Genomic DNA, 20,342 nt, shown 5'->3' with positions numbered 1-20,342 from the left:
TATATAAAATACTGAAAACAAGGCCTGCCACAGAGCAAGATTACCTTAATTCGGTGGGCAAGGCCCTTACCTTTAAAGAATCCCAACTCCTGACACGGGATCTGTTGAATAGTCAAAGGTGCACAGGGTTAGGAGACAGGCAGAGATGGTTTTGAGTCTTAGCCCAGCACTTACTAATCATGTGACCTTAACCTTGCTAAGCCTCGGTCTCCTCTGTTACTGTTGTGAGAAAAAAAGAGATAATTCATTAAAAAAAAAAAAAGAGCATGAGGTAGCATGAAGGGAAGTTACTAAGATCGGACATGGTTTTAACATTTCATAGGTACACATGTTCAAGTTTACCAGGAGCCTTTTTCAGTATCTGGCATCACATTTTTTTTCCTGATAAATACCGTGCTAATGCCAGTAGAGGCAACTTTATCATAAATGACAGGCTACTAAATGACACGGAATGATCAGAAGATTGGCATTTAGGATTTATTTCTCTTTCCTGCACCATTCCTACAAAACGATTACATCCATTGTGAACTGAGATTGCAAACACAGGTCAGAAGATCTCCTGTTTTGCCAATAGAGACTTAGAAACATGACTGCACAGTTTAAGTTGAGGATTGCCCAGCTAAAGTGCAGTATCAAGATCTAGTTCCTCCAATTGTCATGATAGTGGATGCTGCTGGATTAAAGATTTTTGTAATTCAAAAAAAAAAAAAAAAGATCTAGTTCCTCACAGTGGAGGGGAGATGCCCTTTCTTGACCTTTCAAACTAGAGAGGAGCATGTGGAAGAATTGGGGAGGTTTTGAGAAACGTTTAGATTGTAAAATGGGAAGGTCTTGGTGATTGATTAGATTTGGGGATGACGGAAGAGGAAAAAGTTGAAGATTACCCCCCTGTTTCTAGCTGGGCTCACTGTGGGGGGGAGTGGGGAGGAGGAACTGATATTGCCAACGATCAAGACAGAAAAGGACAAAGAGCAGTTTTAAGAGAACGATGATGTGTCACATTTTGAACAGGTTGAAAATGAGGTGCCAGGGATCTGGATATCCAGGTGATGATATCTAGCAGGCGATTAACTCTAATGAATCTGAAGCTGGACAGAGTTGGCGGGAGCTGGGCAAAGTCTGGGCAGGACCTATGGATTTTTGGCGTCAGAGAAGTGGTGCTAGCAGATGTGTTCGGTGGGTTGAGCACAGAACTCTGGAGGAAAACAAGAGATTTAAGTGGTGGCTGGAGAAAGAGAGACCCTGAAAGAATGTAGAAGAACAGTCAAGAAGTGAAGAAAACGAGGGCTGGTGTCACTGGAGCTGAGAAAGGACTTCTAACTCAAAAAGATGGACAGATCCCATACATAACCCACCTTCTGCCCACTTCCAGACGCAACTGAAGTGTTGACAAAGCAAGCATACAGGTATGAACTGTCACAGTGAAGAAGAAATGAAGTGAGTTGTTGACAGCAGGAGATTTCAATTAACTAATGTGAATCTGGAAAGCAGGAGGGTGAGTGGCATCTAAAGACCAGGGCAGAGGCTGCAGGATCCCAGAGAGTATGTGGAGGGACATTCAGATTCAGAAGGAGAAGAGATACGTACCATGGATGACAGCAGGGACACAGAGTACGAAAGTATGTACACAAAACAGTCAACCCCTTCCTTACGCCTATGCATGGCTCCTGGGCCAAATACATTCAGACAGTTCTTTGAATAAATGGAATCAATTTTTCAGGGAGAATGAGGGCAGGAATGTATATGTGATGCCCCAGAGCAAGGACCTCCACATTTTGGTATTTAGGGGTCCCTCAGCCTAATAGCTGGCTCCTCACCTTCATAACTTAAATGGGTGACCCCCTGTCCAAATACAACCTAGGTCTTAGTTAATAGCTTACAGTCCCTTTTTAAAAAATTGAATTAACTTTCCACATTTATAAATCTGGGTATCTTACATGAAAATCCAGATTTCCAAGTTTTCTGGAAAATTCGGAAGATCAGCTGGAGCTCAGTAGGGGCTCCTCCCTTCCCATGCTTTCCACTTGATACAGTCCCCACCCAGCTCCCCCTATTTACAATATCTGCCTCGGGTCCGCCTGTGAGCATTTAAGCGTGTAACCCCTGCCTTCAAGTAAAGCCTGCTGCTTGAAAAGGTCTTTTTTTTTTTTTTGGTAAATATAGATTAATCCCTAAATTCTTAAAAGTCACCTACAATGGAAGAAAGGTCAGCCTGGGGTAAGCAACACTGCATGTAACTACAGTAGAAGCCAAAGGAGCAATGCCTTCAGGTAACCATGGAAAGTGACTGCCACCCAGCATAATGGGTTCAGCCAAGCTATTGTGCAAGATCAGACAGGAAAGTACTTGAAGTTTAGCTCCCGTGTAACATTTCTTCGGCAGATACTTAAGCAAAAAAAGTCCCACAAAGGAGGAAAGCAAAGAAGGTGAAGACATGGGTGGGGTCTGGAAGTGGGTAAGGGATGTCACAGGGTGACAGATTGGCAGCAGACCTAGAGAGGAGCCCATCCAGATTGGAGCAGGATGTACAGCTACAGGAGCCATGCATCTAGGAAAGATGGAGAGCTGGTGTGATAGAAAATGTATTTATGAATTTAAAAGGCAATGAATGGCCCCCACCTTCAAAAAAAAGGCAATATGAGAAGGCTCCAGGTGGCAAGAAAAGGAGCTCTTCCAAGTATAGGCATATCCTCTATATATGAACCTCAACATACAGAAATCTCACTAAAATCCTGGGAGATAAAAGCACTGAGAGTCAAAATAGGGACCACCACGTACACAGCAGGCATGATGGTTTACCCCATGGTGTATTAAATCTGCAAGAGAGCTGTTGCCTGCTTTATCCAACAGATACATTATGAAAAGCTGTGGAAAAGTGACTTTTTTTCAATGAAATATTTTAAATGAACTTGTGATTTTAAAAATTCCAAAGAAAAATCTCCCTTACGGCAACAGATACCTTAATTTATAAGTTTTGTAAATTCAGAGTTAAGAAGCAAGACAGTGGCTAAATACACAGAATCTGGAGCTAGACCCTTGTGGTCAAAGCCCTGCACCATGCATTTACTAGCTGTATGACCTTGGGCAGGTTATATAACCCATTGGCATGGCATTTTCCTCATCCATAAATGGGGAGTATAGTAATATGGGTTCATGAGGTGGTTGTATTAAATGACCTAATATTTATGAAGCTGTGTTATGTATGTGTTTGGTAAATAAAGCAATAAATTTAGCAGATTCATTTTGGTTAAAATGGGTGTTTTTTATGTAGGGTTTTCCTATATGTGAAAACCCAGTTTTTTAAAACCCATAAAGCAGGCAGTGGATTATTGGTTTTACTAAAGTTTCACCATAAGAGTCTCTTCAACAGCAAGTACTAAACATAAAAATACAAGTCAAATTATTAAAATGTAGTTTAAGAATACATCTATTTTATAAAGGTAAATTTAAACCTCTATAATTAAGGCATCACACATTTATATGGCATGTGTAATACACTTAAGGGCAGACTATACACCCTCATTTATTTAGTGATTTTTGCGTTTATATAGAATTTAAAATTACAATGTATGCTCACATATTTTATGTCATTTGACTATAATAAAAAAAAAACTGATAAGGTGGGAAGAAGCCCAATGGAAGGAAAAAAACAAACAAACCACCAAGGCTCGGACAGGGACTCAAAGCCTCATAATCAATAACCCTGATCCGTAGGGATGGGGTACCCATCCCAGTCTTGACGTTGTGTCCAAAGCCCCGGCTCTTAACACCATGCCTGCCGTGGGTTAGGGATTTGTTAAAAATTGGAGCTCAACAAACTATGTGTTGGTTTATGCTGACTTCACTTTCTTTAGAGAGCCACCTATTGGGTTTGTTTGGGGAAAGAGACACCACTGGAGAGAAGGCAAGGAAGGCAGAGGTCAGTGCTTGCAGGTCTGATAACAGTGCAGGCGGGTCAGCTGTTTGGAAGGAAGCAGGTAGAAAAGCCAATCTTTGCAAATAACTCAAAAAGAAACAAGTATGGAGTTTAGTTAATAATAATGTTTCAGTATCGGCATGTTAGTTGTGACAAATGTAGCACAGTAAAGTAAGATGTTAACAATACTCTCTGTACTATCCTTGCAACTATTCTGTAAATCTAAAGGTTATTCCAATCTAAAAAGTTTATTTAGGAAGGAAGGAAAGATGGAAGGAAGGAAGGAAGGAGCACTGCCACTGGTGTTCCTGCTTACTTCCTCATACGGATGTTCCCGGCTTGGTCTTTCTTTTGGAAAGGATAAATCTAGAAAGTCAACCAAATAGTCATATCCTCCAGGAAAAGGGCTGAAGTCCTCATCTGTCTCAATCATCTGTGCAAATGACAACATGGTAAAGGGAAGAAGCATATCAATCTGGTGGTCAAGGTCCTTAAAAAATTTTGGAACATACAAGACCCAAATGCTCTTAAATGATAGCAACGAAGTGGAGTTAATACAAAAAGAGTCTCTCCTCTCTGCTCTCTTCTATTCCCCCCTCCTCTACCCCCTCCTTCAATCCCTCTCTCCTTCTCTCCTCTTTCCTGAACTGAATTCTAATCCTAGTCGTCTACACTAGCAAAACTGCTTCATATCACTAGCTTCAATCAGATTTACAGAGAAGGATATCATTATCTTAAGCACTATTAGTAATGAGATATCAAATACCACTGTATGTTTGCAGGCTAAAAAATAAATAAAATGTGAAATTTTTCTCACCATCACATAGCAGCTAAATATACAGAGTGTCATTGAAAATTCCAAATGTTTTCTCTTTTTCATACTAATTGCTCAACTGAAAATATAATGTAGACCAATGTTTCCCAGGTCTTTGGGTTTCAAAGACAATTTTCTAAAAAATATTTGGTAGCTAATGTAGGCATCAACATTTCATTTTGCTAAGTGAGGACTTAAAAAAAATTCTTACATCTACTATCTTTTTATTTCATTAAAGGAAGACTGCTTTCATGCCTCAAAAATAGAAAGGACCTAATCTTGGAATAATAACAATTCATCCCAAGAAAAGAGAGTTGACATCTTTGTAATCACACTCACATGCATACTCATACTTGTTTCATTACTGACCATCAAAAACTTTGTCACAGACTGGCACTGACCCCCAGGTAGGTTTTTAGGACTCACTGATCTTGAGAATGCTAAGTGTTGCCTGGTACCCAGTATTAATGTTCAGGGGTTGAAAGGGAAACTTGGGAACAGCCCTCAGCCTGAGGGTAACCAGTCTTTGTTTCTAAGGGTATGAACGCTGTCCATTTCCTGATGCTTTCCTTAAACTTTTCTCCCCATGCACAAATTCAGGCACTAAATGTAAGTGGGATAAAATATACATATAAGTATTGCAGGGATTTCGAGCCCATTTCAGGCCTCCTCTTTCTCTTTCACCCCCTGCCTGTTGGTACTTATTTTGTTTTTGGATACCTCCTCAGTTTTGGTGACCAGCTTCTAACGTGAACCACTTGGGCTTTTGAGCTCCGTGCGTACATGTTGGGGCTAATTTAAGTTCTAAGCTGACCTCATGGTTTGTGCAATTCATTCCTTACCACAGCTGCAGATAAGAATGACCTGCTTCTCTGCTGCTACAGGACACCACCTCTCCAGTGGAGCCCACTTGCCTGTTCCACAGTTTAAGTACCTGTTTCTGCTACAAACACAATACAACAAAACACCCACAAAACAAAAACTAACAACGGTGATGGGAGGAAAAAGTGCTCCCAGAGAGAAACTGAGCTGGACCTCAGAACGTCCCCTACATTTTCAACAAGGGATTGTTTTAGCACATTGTCCAATCTATTTTCTGTGAAGCAGATGGTAGGGCTTAATAAATGTTTTTTTGAGAAACAAATTGGAATACTTCATAATACAAGACAGTAAAGACAAATAATACTTCATAACATACCCTGACCACCAGGTTATAATCCTTAAATCCAGCCCAAGTGAAGTATTCTTTTATCCAGCATGAGTGACGAAATATTTCATCTCCTACAGCAGCATTCAAGATTCTCAAATATGGTCCGAAGTCCCAGGAATCCTTGTAAATTTTAGTCCCCTCTGGAGGCTCTATGATGCCTTTGCTTAAAGACACAAACGTGAGAGAACAAGGAAAGAAGAAAGCAACAAATAAGGAAGGCAGAAATTAGCACTTCAATTTCAACAGTCAACCAGACAAGCAGCTTTAAGACTGTTCAGATGATACCAAGGGGTCTCACAGAAGAGCCTCGGGGAACACTGAGGGGTAGGGCCCCAGCCCAGCCTAAACCAGAACAGCTCCTGTTAATTGTTTAGTGTGATGGCTCTCCAAGTCAGAATACATTTAAAGATAAAAGTCCGCGTCGGGGAAACAAAAATTGGAAAACCACTGATGTGGACCCTTTCGGCTCAAATAACTAAATTATGGAAATGTTGAATATAAGTGGTCATATTGATTTTGTGGAAGTCTGCTCACTCCTGCCCTGCCCCCCACCTCCACTAGAATATAAGTTTGATGAGAGCAGCAACCATGACTGGCACATAGAACGGGCCCCATAAATATTTGTTGAACATAGGAATGACTTTAGCCTATCTTTGAGATATACGCAGAATTTTGTGTCTCTAATATATGGTCCTCTCACTATACTAATCAAACCACAGCTCTCAGACAGATGGGCAACTCTGTATGTAAGCCCAGTCAGCAATATGGACGAGAGAGTTCTCTGACATTCCTAGAGCTGTCCATCCAGTGTGAAGATGGATCATTGCATGGAACGTGGAATCTTGAATCCTGGCAATAGAATAGGATGTGATCTGGATAAGGGAAAGATGAGGAGCGAAATGGGCACCTGGCTAGTAGAGATTTGGTAACTATGTCCCACTTATCAAAACAACACTTTTAGTCCATTATTTGCCCAAAGCTAGAGAGGCACTGGTTTCAATAATAAATTACTTATCAAAATCTAAAGTTTCTAACTTCTAAAAGAATGTCAAATCTGCTTCTCCAACTCCTCCCCTCATCTCAGTTTACAGCCTCACTAATCTCTCCCTGGATAAAGCTTCAGTCTCCAGCTGGCCTCCCTGACTCTAGTTCTTCCCCCTGTGGCCTCTTCCCCAGGACATGGTCTTCCAAAAAGTAAAGTAGTTTTTCTAAAACACAACGCAGTAATGTTCCTTCTTCGCTTTATAACTTTCTCAAGTTCTTCTTATTCACAGGCAAGTTCCTTGGACTGTCTCACAAGTCCTTTCCGACCCTGGCCCGACAGGGCATTCCCATCTCATCCTTTTCCTCCACCTTCACTTACCAACCCTACAGTCAGGTGGATGGTTGGATTCATGAGGGAAGGACCTCTTCACAGCTGTTTCTTTGTACTTAGTATGATGCCAGGTATACAGAAGGAGTTCAATAAATCATTTCCGAATGAATGGCATAGGTCTATTCACTTAAAGTATCTGCACTCACCAAACTCATGACACTATTTACACCTCCCTTCTCCAGCACGTGTCAGTCCCTCTGACTGGAATCTCCATCTGTCTCTCTTAATTATAACCTCCTCCTGATCTCTAAGACATAGCTCAAATGCCTAAGACTTCAGATTGAGCTTTCCTTGACCACATTTCCTGTTCTCTCCTGGCCCCTCCTCCCCTCACAAGGCAGAGTTAAGCACTTTGTCTCCCTGTGTCCTTACACTCTGTCTTACTACTGAGAATCCAACAATATCGACTCTCTTGTTACCCAGAATGCTTTGGTGTGACACAATGATACAAATGCAGATTCCCAGGCTCTGCCTCAGATCTACTGAATCAGAATCTCAGGGGGTCGAGCCCAGGGAGCTGCATTTATCCAAGTGCCTCAAGTTATTCTGATGTTCATTCAAGTTTGAGGATTATTACCATAGGATACATCTGGGGAAATGGAGAGAAATGATGGAGAATTCTGCAAGTGCCAAATGCCAGACTCTTGAATGTCCTGCTAAATCCTGAAATAATTAAAAACTTCTCTCACCCTTGATCTGGAGAATACAAACTGCTTTTATCCTAGAGGTACTGGGGAGATCCTAAGGCATTTTAAGCAGGGAAAGGAACAGGAAGAGTTTTGCATTTAAAAAAGGTTTCTTCGGCAACAATGCAGAGTGGAGGCTTTCCTTGCTTATGATCCCAGTAAGAATTATATTTTACTTGAGGACCCTGGGGGTCCACATACCAAGCATACCTGTGAAACAAAGTCTCCTGAAATAATACTACTCCTTGTTATATGTACTCGGGCAATGTACTCAGGTCTATTCTATTTTATTCTATTTCATTTTTTTAAATGCCGGTCGTGATCAATGCCATTGATTTTACAACCCACCAGCGGACTGTGGCCAGCAGATTGAAAAAGGCTGGCATGGAGGACAGATCAGAGGAGAGCAGGGTGGAGGCACAGAGCCAAGTCAAGGGCCGCTGCTTGAAGCTAGGTGAAAACAAATTGTGAGAGGCCGAATTAAGGTCACGACGGAAGAGGCTGGAGACGAGTGGTGGATTTGTGAGAGATTTATGAAGAATTGACCAGATTTGGTAACTAGTTGGATATGGGAAGTTAGCAAAAGGGCCTAATCAGCTGGCTGCGCCATTCACACCAACTTTGCAAGGGTAAGGCTAGGAGAGGGGTGTGCTTTTGGCAGCTGTGTGCCCAGCTCTCCAACACGTTCAGTCCATTTCTAAATAAGGGTGAAGAACTAACTGTTCCATTTGGCTCAAGACAAGTATATGTAAAAATATAGGTCTGTGACATCAATAGTAACTTTTCCTGAATTGCACTCCCAGTGCACTGTTACTTGTTCAAAGGTACTGTCTGTGGAACTGGCAGTTGGGTAATGTTTATACTGATATGAAAACGAATTCTCATGCTTATTGCTTTTTACTTCAGACAACTTATTTTTGAGCTGCATCAATTGTCCTTCATAGAAAAAACTTCCTCACTCTTTGTTCTCAAGTAAGGCTCTGAGATGAGGAAAACGTTTGAGTAATGATTACATAGGATGAGAAAATTATTATATAGGACTGAGAACAAACTCAGTCTTTTTTCCCCTAGATTTGAAAGATACTTATTTAATAGTTTATTTTCTTTAGACAGTTAAGACTTCCATTTTAGGGGCTTCCCTGGTGGCGCAGTGGTTGAGAATCTGCCTGCTAATGCAGGGGACACGGGTTCGAGCCCTGGTCTGGGAAGATCCCACATGCCACGGAGCAACTAGGCCTGTGAGCCACAATTACTGAGCCTGCGCGTCTGGAGCCTGTGCCTCGCAACGGGAGGGGCCGCAATAGTGAAAGGCCTGCGCAACGCGATGACGAGTGGCCCCCACTTGCCACAACTAGAGAAAGCCCTCGCACAGAAACGAAGACCCAACACAGCCAAAAATAAATAAATAAATAAAAAGTAGCTATTAATTAAAAAGAAAAAAAGACTTCCATTTTAAAAAGTGATGTGTGGATCTTAATGCATGACAAGCTCAGGATGCTACTCAATAAAAACTTAATATTCTGACAACTAGGGACCTACCAAGAGACCATAGGTATGTCCTTTATTTTCTCATAAAATTGAAAAAATCCCTGAATCATTTTTTTCTCTGTAAGTATTTAAGCCACACCTGTCTGTTGGATCCTTTAGCATCCTACCCAGATCAAGAGTGGCTCCAGGTCGTGGGGTCCATGTTAACACATCAGAATTTTTCTTGATAAGATTGTTGAGTTCATTTGGGTCATTTTTGATGTTTGTTTCCTTAATATACCTGAGAAATAAGAACATTCCCATGTAAGAAAGTTTACTCTCAGATGAAATTTTGATTAGAACAATGACAGAATTTTTGTTTGTTTGTTTCCTCTGCATTCCTACTTCCCAATCCCCCTGCACTTCTCCCATGAAAAATAAAGACTATATTTGGGCTAATGTCCCTAATTAGGGAACAGCTATTATTTATACTTTGTCTTTTAGTATAATCACATAGTGATTGGAATTGAAGTTAGATGTAGCAAGACTATTATAAAGAAGTAAGAATAGCACAATCTTGTATTTTTTTCCAGTTTTTAAAAATTGAAGTATAGTTATTTACAGTAGTGTGTTAGTTTCAGTTTATAGCATAGTTATTCATTTTCTTATGTTTAATATTAATGAAATATATAGATGATTAAATATTACTTGACAGGTATATACTAAGCGTTTAACATGAACGAATTGATTTTATCTTCACCACCCACTGAGATACCTGCCATTATTAATTACTCTTGTTTTATAGAGAAAGAGACTAAGGATCAGAGGGGTCAGGTGACTTGCCCCAGGTCGGCAGTGTCCACTCAGCTCTCCACCGCCAAAGCAGGGCTTATCCTTCCCAGGAGGCCACAAGGCGGAGCCTCTCCCCAGCCTTGGGAGTAAAGTCTGATAAGTCTTTCCAACCCCTTCCATCATGTGAGGTTCTATTTAAAAAGACAGGTGTCTATGAACCAGGAAGTGGGCCCTCACTAGATACCAAATCTGCCAGCACCTGGTTCTTGGACTTTCCAGTCTCCAGAAGTTTGAGAAATAAATTTCTGTTGTTTATAAACCCCCTCCCCCCAAAAAGGTTTTCCATTCAAAACCATTAAAATCCACCTGTTACAAAAGAGCACACACATCCTCAGAGTCCATCCTGAGATCTAGTTTCTAATTGTGCTATTGCACTGGGTATCTCCCAAATTTAATTCCAAGCCACAGTCTTTCTGGAAAAGCTGTAAATCATCAATTTTAATGTCATATGGGAAGGTAATTGTGGTGATGCTGGAGCAGAAAAAGAGAGATCCAGGATTTGTCACTGTGTTTCGTCAGACCTGGGTTACATGGACAGACATTTCTGTTCAAGGGAATTTTACTTTCTTGAGCTACAACTGGGTTACCTAGACTGGATAGATATTTTCAGTCAGATAGACAAACACAAAACATATGTAAGCATTTGTATTTCTATAGCACCAAGGTGACTTACATCATTTATGATCTTGCAGACATGAGTAAAGATACCTCTCCACCCAAAGATGTCTAACTTGTCCCTTCCTACACATGTGAATGTCCTCCCACTGGCACAGTCCTCAATTTGAAGCAGTGTCACCTCTTTGTCTCATCATCTTACTAGCTCTAGTCTCAAAATGGTTCACCAACTGATCTCCCTGCCTCCGAACCGGGATGCTATCAGATTACTCTTCCTAAAACATAATGTGTGGCGTTCACAAAAGTCTTTAACTTCTTGATGCTTCTTTGTCTGCCTCTCTAAAATAATAATAAAATTAATACCCAGACGCTGCCCTCTGAAGGGTATTGTGCGTACAGAGGGTAACATCTGCCAACTACTAATACACAGAAGTGTGACTTATAACTACTTTAAATGGCAGCATCACATTAAGTGGTCAAGTGTCCTTAAGTAAGAAACCATTATACCCAGTTCGTCTCCAAGTTCTTGCAATTCAACCTCCTTTATATTTCTAGAATCTGAATTCTCAATCCCCACTGTCATTCATCAGTCCTTCTGAGATTATTGTAATGATTTTCAAACTGTACTCCAGGATCGACATTCCTGTCTCCCTTCCCACCACACAGACATACAACCTAACCTCTCCAGTGCACATCTGATCATGTCTCTGTTCCTTGTTAGACTCCTTCACCAGGTTTCCCATTCTTAAGGATAAAATCCAAGCCATGTGGAGTGGCACACAGTGGTGTTCACTGTCTGGTTCCCACTGCCCCCCCCCCAATACACCCGCCTCAGTCCCCTACACTGAACTGCAACCTGTCATCTCAGCATCCTTCCATCTTTGCTGGTGGGTGTCTACTCATACTTCAAAACTTTGCTTCATAGTCTCATCCAGTAGTCATTTTCCGACTCCCATCTGTATCCCATTGCCTCCAGAACATACATGTACCATAACATTTATCATTCTGTATTACCATTGTTTTTCTCTTCCAACTCTGAAGACAGTCATTTCATCTCTAGTTCTCCAGCACCTAGCACATGCTGCTCAATAAATGAATGAATGAATGATGAACAGCATTGATCGAAAGAAATTATATTTTAACCTTAGGCCAATCTTTCTGGAAATATTTGGAAGATGAGGGACAGCTAAGTAATATCAACAAGAAGGTAATATAGAAGGAAACATATCAGCAAAAGGACATATTAAGTGACTAGACACATATAGATATGTCATCAGAGGACAAAGAAGAACTTCAAAGTGAAAACAGTCAGATTTTAATGATGAGTCACATGAAGCCCAGAGAAGTCAAAAAAATTGGTCCTAATAAGTGGTAGTAGGAAAGACCCTAAATTCCATGTACACCATTTCCCCTACTGTACTCTGCTGCCTCAATGGATGAGAAATTATGGCCAGTACTTACAGGATTTCGTCATAAAAACTTATCTCAAGGACTGGTTTCTTTACTATCCAACAAATTTACAGGTAAGTGTAGTCTCAGAGTAGAAAGACATATGCATTCCCTGTCTGCATGTGGGCAGTCCCTGACCTTTGTTCACAAAATGCTCCAGGTACTGGTCATAAAGTGATCAGCAATGAAGCAGATGGTACTGGTACTTGCTCATAAAAACACTATTAATGTTAGGGGCTGAGTCACTTTGTGATCAAATAGATGCTCTATACAATTGACAGAATCTTATAAAAGCAAAATTAAAACATCTAAAAGATTTTAACATTTAAAATAATAAAACTATGCTTCAAATACTACCAAATGGATTAATTGTATATTTTGGTTTTTTCAAGGGGTTGTCTATTATATAAGATGTGCATATATATTTGTTGTATCACAAATATGACCTAAATAAATATGTAGCTTTAATTAAAATGACTGAGGTGTTAAGAATAACTGTTAGCTTTTTTGTTGTTGTTTTTTTGATTTTTAAGATTTACTTAGATCCAATTTTTGGACTTTTTTTGGAGAACAGCTCTATGAATTTTAACACATGTATAGATTTGTGCTACTACTAAAATCAGGATACAGAGCACTTCTCTCTGCTCTATATTCTGTTCTCTCAAAACTCCCCCATGTTGGCCCTTTTTAGTCAAACCCTCCCTTCCCCTCAGCCTAACCTCTGGCAACCACTGACTTTTTTCTCCATCCCAATAGTTTTGCCTTTCTCAGAATGTCATATAAGTGGAATCACAATATATAATCTTTTGAGACTGACTTCTTTCACTCAGCACGATACCTTTGAGATTCAACCAGGTTGTTGTGTATATCAATAGTTATTTATTTTTTATTGTATTCCATGGTGTGGATATACCACGGTTTGTTTATCCATTCACCTGTTGCAGGACATTTGAGTTGATTTGGTAATTATGACTAGAACTACTATTAATATTTGTGTACAGTTTTGTGTGAATAAAAGTTTAGCTTCTCTAGAGTAAATACCCATGAATGGAATTTCTGGGTCGTATGATAAATGTATATTTAAAGCAACAGCCATACTGCTTTCCAGATAGCTGTATCATTTTGAATTCTCAACAGCAATGTCTGAGAGGTCCTATTGCTCTGTATCTTTGCCATAACTGGATAGTGTTAATCTTTCAAAATTTTATTAACTTTAATTCTTATTTCATTGTGGTTTTAATCTGCATTCTCTAATGACTAGTGATATGGGCACGTCATTTCTTATGCTCATTTGCATCAATATATCTTCTTTGGTGGAGTATCTGTTCAAAATGTTTTGCCCATTTATTATTGAGTTCTTTGTTTCCTTACACTAATTTTTGAAAGTTCATTATATATTCTAGATACAAATTGTTAATGAGATATATGATTTGCAAACTTTTTCTCATGGTCTGTAGTTTATCATTTCATTCTCTTAGCAGTGTCTTTCACAGAGCAAAAATTTTAATTTTGATAAAGCCCAATTTATTAAAATTTTCACTTATGGATTGTGCTTTTGGTGTCCTAAGAAGTCTTTGCTTAACCCAAGGTCATGAAGATTTTCTCCTATATTTTCCTCTAAAAATTTCATACTTTTACATTTACATTTCGATCTATGACCTATTTTGACTTATTTTTTGGTATACAGTGCAGGGTCTACTATATTGAGGTTCAGTTTTTGCATATGAATGTCCAATTAATTGCTCAACATTCAATAACATTTATTGAAAAGACTATCTTTTCTCCACTGAATTGTTTTTGTACCTTTGTCAAAAATCAAATGGCTATATTTGGGTGGCTCTGTTTTTGGACTCTATTCCATTAATCTATGTGTTTATCCCTTCATCAATATCATGCTGTCTTGATTACTGGAGCTTTATAGCAAGTCTTACAATTGGGTAGTGTGGTCCCTCCACAAGTTTCCCTCTAGTGTCATTTCCCTTTTATCTAAATAACTTTCTTTGGCATTTCTTTTAAAGTAGGTCTTCTTATAATGAATTGCCTTAGTTTTCCTTCATCTGGGAATGTTTTTATTTTACCCTCACTCCTGAAGGATATTTTCACTGGATATAGAGTCTATCTTGACCATTCTTTTCTTTAAGCAATTTAAAAATACTATCTTACCACCTTCTAGTCTCCATGGTTTATGACTAGAAGTCCAGTTACTTGAAGTTTTCCATATGAACAATGCATTCTTTTCTCTGCTTGTATTTCTGTTTTTCCACAGATACAGCCCATCTCTCTACCTCTCTAATACACCTGAGTCTGGGGTACAATTCCATTTTTAACCTCTCAGGCAGAGAACCCTTTGTGGGTCCGATGCAAAAAATTATTTCCTTCTCACATTTTAGGTAATAGATTAAGTCACTTCAAATGTCCATTATCTTGTCTGGTTCATCTTCTCTAGTTAAACCTTAGACCGTAGATCATCCCAAAGGATGCTTAACTTATCTACATTCAGACTACATGCTTTGACATGGAACATTTAACATGAAGCCAATTTAGGAAATTCTCCGAGTTTTTTAAAAAATTCAAGTTCCATAATACTTCCTCACTGGCCTGACTTTAATACTCTCCACAGTGTCATGTGGCAAATATAGCTATCGATTTTGTACTTTTTACTTGAGTGACCCATAACTAAGAACATGAAAGTGATAGAACAACCCACTGTTTTCACCTTTTCAGACTCTCCTGGATTTATCTTAGACATGCTTTCTCTTTATATCTTTTAACAGATGCTCACCACTGTCCAAAGCAGTGTGGTATGCAAAATACCACCACAGTCTAATCCCTTAGTTCTTGGGTATTTCCACGTAGTGTGATGTGAGAGCTGGAAATGGCAGCAGAATCTCTTCTCTTTTTCCATTGTTCTAAGGACAGATTGTTGTTCAGCCAGAAGGCATAACAGTTGCTAAAATACTGAAATAGTTCTATGCCAGTTGGTTCAAAGCTGCTTCCCTGAGTGCCCTCTTTGCTGTCCCAGGCACCTGACCCTCCCCTGGGGCCTCCTAGCTCTCTCTCAATTCAGTCAACTAAAGGATTAAAGTTTGAGAGAGCAGAGCCTCCAGGACCTGATCCAGCACTACCTGTTATCTGTTCTGATTGCTTGGTGTCTATGCCATACTGATTCTTAACTACACTGAATCTTAGTGCATTTAAGTGAAACCTTTGTGCCATGTCTACATTGGTTGGCACTGAGAAGTTTATTTTTGTCGCATTAACTGTCATTTCGCTCTAGATCAAGATTGAGTGTGAGACACACCTATTCACTGATAACTAGTATTTTCTTTAGAAAACTGAAGGGTTTGGGGGAAATTGAAGGGAAGTTTTCCAGGGCCATCAACTTCTAGTAATATTGGAGTAGCTCATTCCCCTGGTTCTGTATCATTGTCACTTGACACAGACAACCCTTCCCTGGTTCACTAAGTCCTTCATTTGCTGTCTACCTCCATTAATTCCACTGTACCTACTCCATCTTCCATCCTTCATAGTTAAGTGAGCATAAACATTCTAAGTCAGGAATATTTTACTTGAAATAATCCAACAAAACAACATCAATGAATCAGACATATAAAGTAATGAAAGGAGGTATCACTACCACTATTTGCAGATGATTTAAAGAAAATCAGCTGAAAACTATTCCAAACAATTAAAACAACTACTACTTAGGAAATATAATTATAGAAAAGACTGCATTTGCAATAGCAACCAAAAGAAAAAGTGAAAATATCTAGGAATAAACATAACCAGAAGTGTGTGAGTCTTATATAAAGAAAACTTTAACATGCCACTGAATGACACAAAAGAAAACCTATACAAATGAAAAGACATGCCTTGTTTTTGGACTAAATAACAAAATGATATCATTTATACTAAACTAATTTATATAGTTAATGTGATTGCAATATAAATAATAAGTGTTCTCATAGTTTGGCCCTAGCAGGTCTACTCAAAATCTCAAAAGGACACTAACAGTATTGCAAATGTTTAGTTTGGCTTTAGTAATTCATAAGAAATTTTGGATCACAGGGTCCATGTTTTGAGAGAAAAGGAAAGGCACTTCCCCAGCACAGGCACCTGACAGTAGTAAAGTCCAAAGAAGGACAATCCAATCTAAAAACAGTAGTTAAGCTGAACTAAAACCAATGTTTCTTAAATTTGAAGTTTCTCCTGTTTGAGAAACATTTTATTAAAAGTTAACTGCTAAATCTTTAATGATGACTTGGTATCAAAGTGACCAAAAAAAGAACCATAAGTGTGAATATTCACATTTATGAAATCTTGTGCAATACCCAGTATTAAGATTGTCATTCATTTGACCATTAAAATGAAAACTCAACATTTAAACATTCTCAGAGAAAACTCATTGACCTCCAAAAATACACTTGAAAAACAAGATCTAGAAGTTATGTCGCTGCAAGAGAAGTCCTTTTAGATACTCAAAAATGAGAAAATAACTTGATAATCATACAGTCTCTATTCTGAGAGGTAGTGTGGTATAGAGAAAATAGCTTTAGAGCTAGGCATACCAGGATTCATTTCTCACCTCCAGTGTTTCCAGCGGGGTGACTTCAAGCAAGTCCCTTAGCCTCTCTGAGTTTCAGATTCCCTAACTTAAACAGGCATAATAACACCTACCTTACAGTGTCATTGGAAGACTAAATGATTAAAAGCCCCAGTTCAATTCCTAGTGTATACTGAATACATATCAGTTGCCTTCATTCTTTCCAGGATCCTTCTGGACAAAATCTATCTGAATTAACTCTAGCTGTCAAGCATGGCTCTCTGTTCCCAGGTAGCTTGTTAAATAAGCTCCAGACTCCTACTAATTACTTTTTCTCATTTCATGTTGTATTCACAGCTAAATCATTCATCCCAGCATACATTAACTCATGTGTAAATATGTTATGCAAAACGTCCAGCCATACTTGTCTGATGGGTGAGATTCCACAAAATACCCAGCAAAAGGGCAATAAATTCGGGGTTGTAGGTCCTTCACCAGCCGAGCCTTGTAGTTCAGGAGTTTCTTCCTTTCTGTTTTAATGAATTGGGCTTTCCATTCCTCTGGAATAACAGGGTTTGGATTAGAATTTCCTCTGTTCAGAAATCACAGGAAAACAAGAGTTCTAGTAGATTAGAAGGCTTTCAGGAGATAAAAATTGACAGCTGACTAATGCAGACATAGAGCAAAGCTCCTTGTCTTTAGTGGCTTTATTTTGCAAATTTCAGTTGGTTACTAGGAAAATGTTCCCAAACCAGCCAGAGACACTGAACCCTCTCCTTGTTAATGGCAATTCATTTGGACCCTAGCTGAATAAACTGCGTGGCATGTGTAGTTGTATCTTGCATGCATGCATATTTTAAGGGCACTGTAATTCTTGTAATGCTTAACTCTCTACTAACATGGAAATGGCTTTGCTATTTGGATGGATTATAAAAGCAAAGCATGTTCATTACACCCAGGCGATGCACAGTGGTCAAGGGCGTGGATATTGGAGTCAGTTAAGACTTAGGATCAAAATGCAGCTCCATCACTTAAATTCTTTAAGTCTGTTTTCTCCTCTGTGAAATAGAATCATGTTGCCTACCTCACAGGTTGTTCATTTGTTCGTTTGCTCGTTCGTTCATTTGATTGATATTTATTGAGCACCTACTATGTGCCAGACGTAGTTCTAGGCACTGAGAATACAGTGGTGAACAAGATAAAGCAGGTCCCTGCTCTTATGGAGCATTCATTCTAGTGAAAGAAGCAAATAAGGAATAAGGAAATAAGTTCATTTCAAAGAGTGATGAGCTAGGAAGAAAGTAAAACAGGGCCACGGGATGGAGAGTGGCTGGGGTGATGAGGTGTGCGGTGGAGGGGCATATTAGGGCAGTTAGTGAAGATGACATTGGAATCACAGAACACAGACAGAGACATAGAAGTTGTCGACCACGTGGAGGTCAAAGGCAATAGCACTCCAGGCAGCGGAAACAGCACATACAAAGGTCCAGGGCACAGATGGACTTGGTGTATTGGGTCTGAGGAACAAAAAGCAGGCCAGTATGGGCTGACACTTGTCAAACAATGGGGATACAGGCAGTAAAGGAAGTTGAAATTAGGCAGGGCCCAGAGCATGTGGGGTACCATGTCAGGGAACTGCTCCTACTGTTACTGCTATGAAAATCTGATAAACACAGACAAGGATACAGAAAAAAATAAGTTATCCATAAGGTAGACATAACCACTATTAACACTTTGGTATATTCTAGACCTTTTTAAATGTATGTGCGTGTGCGCCTGCACATACACACACACACACACACACACACACATACCCACATAAGAATGGAGGTATGCTAGCTACCCTTTAGTAGGTATATGTCACCTCCCCAGTCACACTGTTAACCCCGTAATGACAGCACCTCCCCTCTATCTCTCACTGGTGACTCATTCTGGGAGGCAATGACCACAGACTCAGAGAAGAAAGGAAGGAACTGGACAGGCTTTCCTCATACTGCAAGTAGGGCATTTCTGCCACATTGCTAAACAGAGATCACTTACAGAAAATATTAATTTATTAAGTGGACATATATTGAGAACTTACAGTGCTAGAAATGCTTACATACTGAGCAAAAGTAGGAACAAAATATACCACTTACACGCCCTCCCCCATCCCAACCCTAGCACCACCCTTAGACCCAGAGCAGAAGAGCTTCTGCCTTGGACCCCACATTTTTTTCAAGCTTTGAGATATAACTGATATATAATATTACATAAGTTAAAGGTATACACCAGGATGGGTTCATTACATGCATGTATGGCTAAATGATTACCACGATAAGGCTGGTTAACCTCCATCACCTCACATATTACCATTTTGTGTGTGTGATGAGAACATGTAAGATCTACCCTCTTAGCAACTTTTAAGTATATAGCACGGTACTGTTAACTATAGTCATCGTGCTGTACGTTACATCCCCAGAACTTACTCACCTTATAACTAGAAGTCTGTACTCTTTGACCACTATTTCCCCGGCCCCCAGAAACCCCATACTTTAGAGGGGCTTCCTTTGCCTCATCCCTCCCCTGTATGGGCATTCCACAAGTCCAAGGGGATGTGCCCACCTCGAGTTGCCCACACCCTATTCTGAACCACATTCCAAGAGCATTTAAGCCTGGATTACCAATGTCAGACTCTTCCTGTTCTGCTCTACAGTCTACATCAGGAATCAAATTGATCCAAATGATTCTTTTTCTTGACTTTTCCTGAGATGCCCCCTAATCTCCTTAGTGTTTCCTTCATGCTCCATCAGCATATTCTGAGCTGGAAACTTTAGCTTGTGTATCTGTGATTTGCAAGTCTGGTTTCCCAAAAAGATCGTAAGCTTCTTGTGGGGAAGGATCATGTCTTAATTATCTCTGTATTGATTCGCACGGCATTTAGCAAAGCGCCATGCCTGCTCCTTGGCATCACTTTGATATAAAGTATTACCAGTAAATTTTCCACCACTGAAAGTCATCGGAAAGCCTGATGCCCCTCCGGCAAAATCACTCATCATTAGATCAACCTTCATAGGCAGCCTTCCCCCATTGGGTCTGGTGCAATCCACTGTATTGAGTATTTTATGACCTGTGGAAAAATAAAGTGGCATCAATACTCAAGGTGAAATCTTGAAAACCACAGTTTGAAATTCCAGGTCAACAAAGTCTTCCATGTAAGTCTGTATAATCTGACTCATTCAATTATAGAAGAGTTGCTTATGTCCAAGGAAAAGAGAGAGTAAGATTTCAAAATCTAAACTCTTCAATAGCACATTTTGAACTTTCAAGTGAATAAGCTCATCCTGTCTGATTGGTGGGTTCTGGGTGAGGAGAGTTAGCTTGATTCCACTCTGGATCGTAGAAAGACTACTTTCCTCGGCCAGCTATCTTCAGA

General features: G+C 39.7%; 1 protein-coding gene across 1 annotated transcript in view; it reads right to left on the bottom strand.

The window, feature by feature from the left end:
* The window catches only part of LOC102997685 (cytidine monophosphate-N-acetylneuraminic acid hydroxylase), a 269,255-nt gene that overhangs the window by 7,495 nt on the left and 241,418 nt on the right, over positions 1-20,342 (bottom strand). Inside the window, exons 11-15 of the mRNA XM_057554267.1 lie at positions 19,899-20,036; positions 17,352-17,487; positions 9,629-9,769; positions 5,929-6,103; positions 4,233-4,349 (exon numbers count right to left, since the gene is read on the bottom strand). Coding sequence (XP_057410250.1) covers positions 4,233-4,349; positions 5,929-6,103; positions 9,629-9,769; positions 17,352-17,487; positions 19,899-20,036 — 707 coding nt within the window. The remainder of the gene's footprint in view (positions 1-4,232; positions 4,350-5,928; positions 6,104-9,628; positions 9,770-17,351; positions 17,488-19,898; positions 20,037-20,342) is intronic.

Source organism: Balaenoptera acutorostrata, chromosome 10, assembly GCF_949987535.1.
Source record: "Balaenoptera acutorostrata chromosome 10, mBalAcu1.1, whole genome shotgun sequence".
NCBI lineage: Eukaryota > Metazoa > Chordata > Mammalia > Artiodactyla > Balaenopteridae > Balaenoptera > Balaenoptera acutorostrata.
The sequence above is the reverse complement of the archived record's forward strand: the minus strand, read 5'-3'. Positions and strand labels throughout refer to the sequence as shown.